Here is a 2,345-nt window from a genome sequence, read left to right on the forward strand (position 1 = left end):
ATCCCTGCCGCTGCTTCTGGCGATTCCAAGGTCTTTTACCTCAAGATGAAGGGTGATTACCACAGGTACTTGGCTGAGTTCAAGACTGCTCAAGAGAGGAAAGACGCCGCTGAACACACTCTCTCCGCTTACAAATCCGCTCAGGTTCCTTTCTTTCTTTCTCTTCTCAATCTCAGATCTAGTGTTTAATTGAATTGTGCCTCTGATCTGTTGATGTTGATTCATTAGATTACTCTGATTTCGGGATTAGGTTAGAATAAGATCTTGAGATTGAATTGGTTTTGATCTTATTATAATGTGATGATACTCTCTATTATTGCAGGATATTGCCAATGCAGAGCTTGCTCCAACTCACCCAATTCGTCTCGGTCTTGCATTGAACTTCTCTGTGTTCTATTACGAGATCCTCAATTCTCCTGATCGTGCTTGCAACCTCGCCAAACAGGTATTTGAATCCGCTACTCATCTTTCATTTTTTTTTTTCTAATGTGGAATTTGGGAATTGCCATAAAAGTTGACCTCATGGATCCGTGCTTTATATATCATTTGTTTCTGTTTATCTCAAGGAAATGAATGTGACTGGTTTTTTGTTGTTGTTCTATCAAGGCCTTTGATGAAGCCATAGCGGAGTTGGACACTCTTGGTGAAGAATCATACAAAGACAGTACCTTGATCATGCAGCTTCTTCGTGATAACCTTACTCTCTGGACATCCGATATGCAGGTTTGTTGTCTTTACAATCCTTGGTTGTTCTTTTTGTTTTTTAGTAAATGGATGATTCCGTATTTCATTGACTAAATTCTGTAATTTGGGGGGGATATGATCACATTAGGATGATGCTGCGGATGAGATCAAGGAAGCAGCAGCAGCAGCTCCAAAACCGACCGAGGAACAGCAGTGATCTTTTGAGTGTTTGGAATTTCTTCTTTTCTCGTCCATATGTTTTTTTCTTAATCATCTAAATGGTCGCTCTTGCCATTTCGCTTATCTTCAAAAGCTTATTATTCATTCATCATATTTGTGGCAAGTCCGAACCCATCATCAATCATCTTCTTTTTTTATTATCTCTTTTGCTTGATTTTCTTTCTCTTTTTATTTTTGGTTGTTATCGTTTTCAATGTCTATGCAATTGAAACCTTTTTCTTTGTTTTCTCATCAATTTGAAGATCATGAAGTCAGTCTCTTGTCTCTTATCTTGTGGCGTAGATTGTCCTCATTCTTAAAAGCAGACTAGTTGATTGGACTGTATAAAAGCCAATTACTTTACCTGGTCTGAAGATCAATCATCAACTTGATTTATCTAAAGAATACCTTTCAAAAGAACTATTTAAGTATAGACACTCTTTTAGTCATTTACACTATTAATACAGGTTGAAAATTAATGATCTCGTCAGAGTTTGAAGTTTCAACTGAAAATGAAAGCATCAGAGCCAAAAACAAATATTCAACGAAAGAAACAGTTCAGTGATCGGTATAGCTATCCAATGGCGTTACCAGTGAGCAAATCAATCAAAAAACTATTAAATATGAAACAAACATGTGTATGCAATTTTGATCATGATAATGGCGAACTTGTAAGAGAATTTTCAATAGAGTTGCAAATGTGTATACCTTTCTTTTTCCTACTCTTTGTTTCCAACATGAACAACAATAGAAAGTTTAAAAAGAAATACAGATTTAAGTAATTTGGAGTTAATTAAAAAAAAAAAAAAAAAAAACAAATGATTCACACCACTCCACTAATGATGTACAAAAAGAACAAAGGGAATTTTGTCGTGATGGTCAAAACGACGACGTTTGTCAAGTTGACCGACAAGAGGGTTTCCGACGTTTTTCTGATCAGCGACCTTTGTATTTAGGACTAGGAAGCGGCACCGTCGTCGGAGACACCGGGAACCCTAATTGACCTGACGTTGGCGATAGAAGTATGCTCGGTGAGAGTAATCCGTATGGCGATTTAGGCGAATTCAAACACCCAAACGGTGGAGGCGCAGGAATCGATGTCGGCGTCGTCTGCGAGACTATTCCGGAAGCGGCGGAAGGTGGAGGAGGACGTGGTCGCGGGAGACTGTTTTGCGACGGCGGAGCGTTTTCCTGCTGCTGTTGTTGGTACCAACGAGGTGAGACCAAAGGAGCTAACGGAGATAACCCAGAGAAGTCTTTACGATTCGAATCGATCGCGAACATGGAGTTCTGAAGGTAACGCATGTACGAAGAGACCGGAGATTCCGCCGCCGCGTGAACGGGAGGAAGAGGCGGGAGAGGAGAAAGCGGCGCCGTCGGTCGAAGGTTAAACCCACCGCCGGTCCAGTTTTGATTCATGTGAGGGATGAGAGCGTCGTTTA

At 40.3% G+C, this 2,345-nt stretch overlaps 2 protein-coding genes across 2 annotated transcripts in view; one reads left to right on the top strand and one right to left on the bottom strand.

Moving 5' to 3' along the window:
• The window catches only part of LOC104751729 (14-3-3-like protein GF14 omega), a 4,983-nt gene extending 3,790 nt beyond the window's left edge, over positions 1–1,193 (top strand). The window contains exons 2-5 of the mRNA XM_019238392.1: positions 46–144; positions 323–445; positions 607–723; positions 833–1,193. Coding sequence (XP_019093937.1) covers positions 46–144; positions 323–445; positions 607–723; positions 833–901 — 408 coding nt within the window. The 3' untranslated portion in view covers positions 902–1,193. The remainder of the gene's footprint in view (positions 1–45; positions 145–322; positions 446–606; positions 724–832) is intronic.
• LOC104751728 (VQ motif-containing protein 9-like) overlaps positions 1–2,345 on the bottom strand; it is a 5,089-nt gene that overhangs the window by 1,718 nt on the left and 1,026 nt on the right. Inside the window, exon 2 of the mRNA XM_010473744.2 lies at positions 1,848–2,345. Coding sequence (XP_010472046.1) covers positions 1,848–2,345 — 498 coding nt within the window. The remainder of the gene's footprint in view (positions 1–1,847) is intronic.

This window comes from Camelina sativa, chromosome 16, assembly GCF_000633955.1.
Source record: "Camelina sativa cultivar DH55 chromosome 16, Cs, whole genome shotgun sequence".
Classification (NCBI taxonomy): Eukaryota; Viridiplantae; Streptophyta; class Magnoliopsida; order Brassicales; family Brassicaceae; genus Camelina; species Camelina sativa.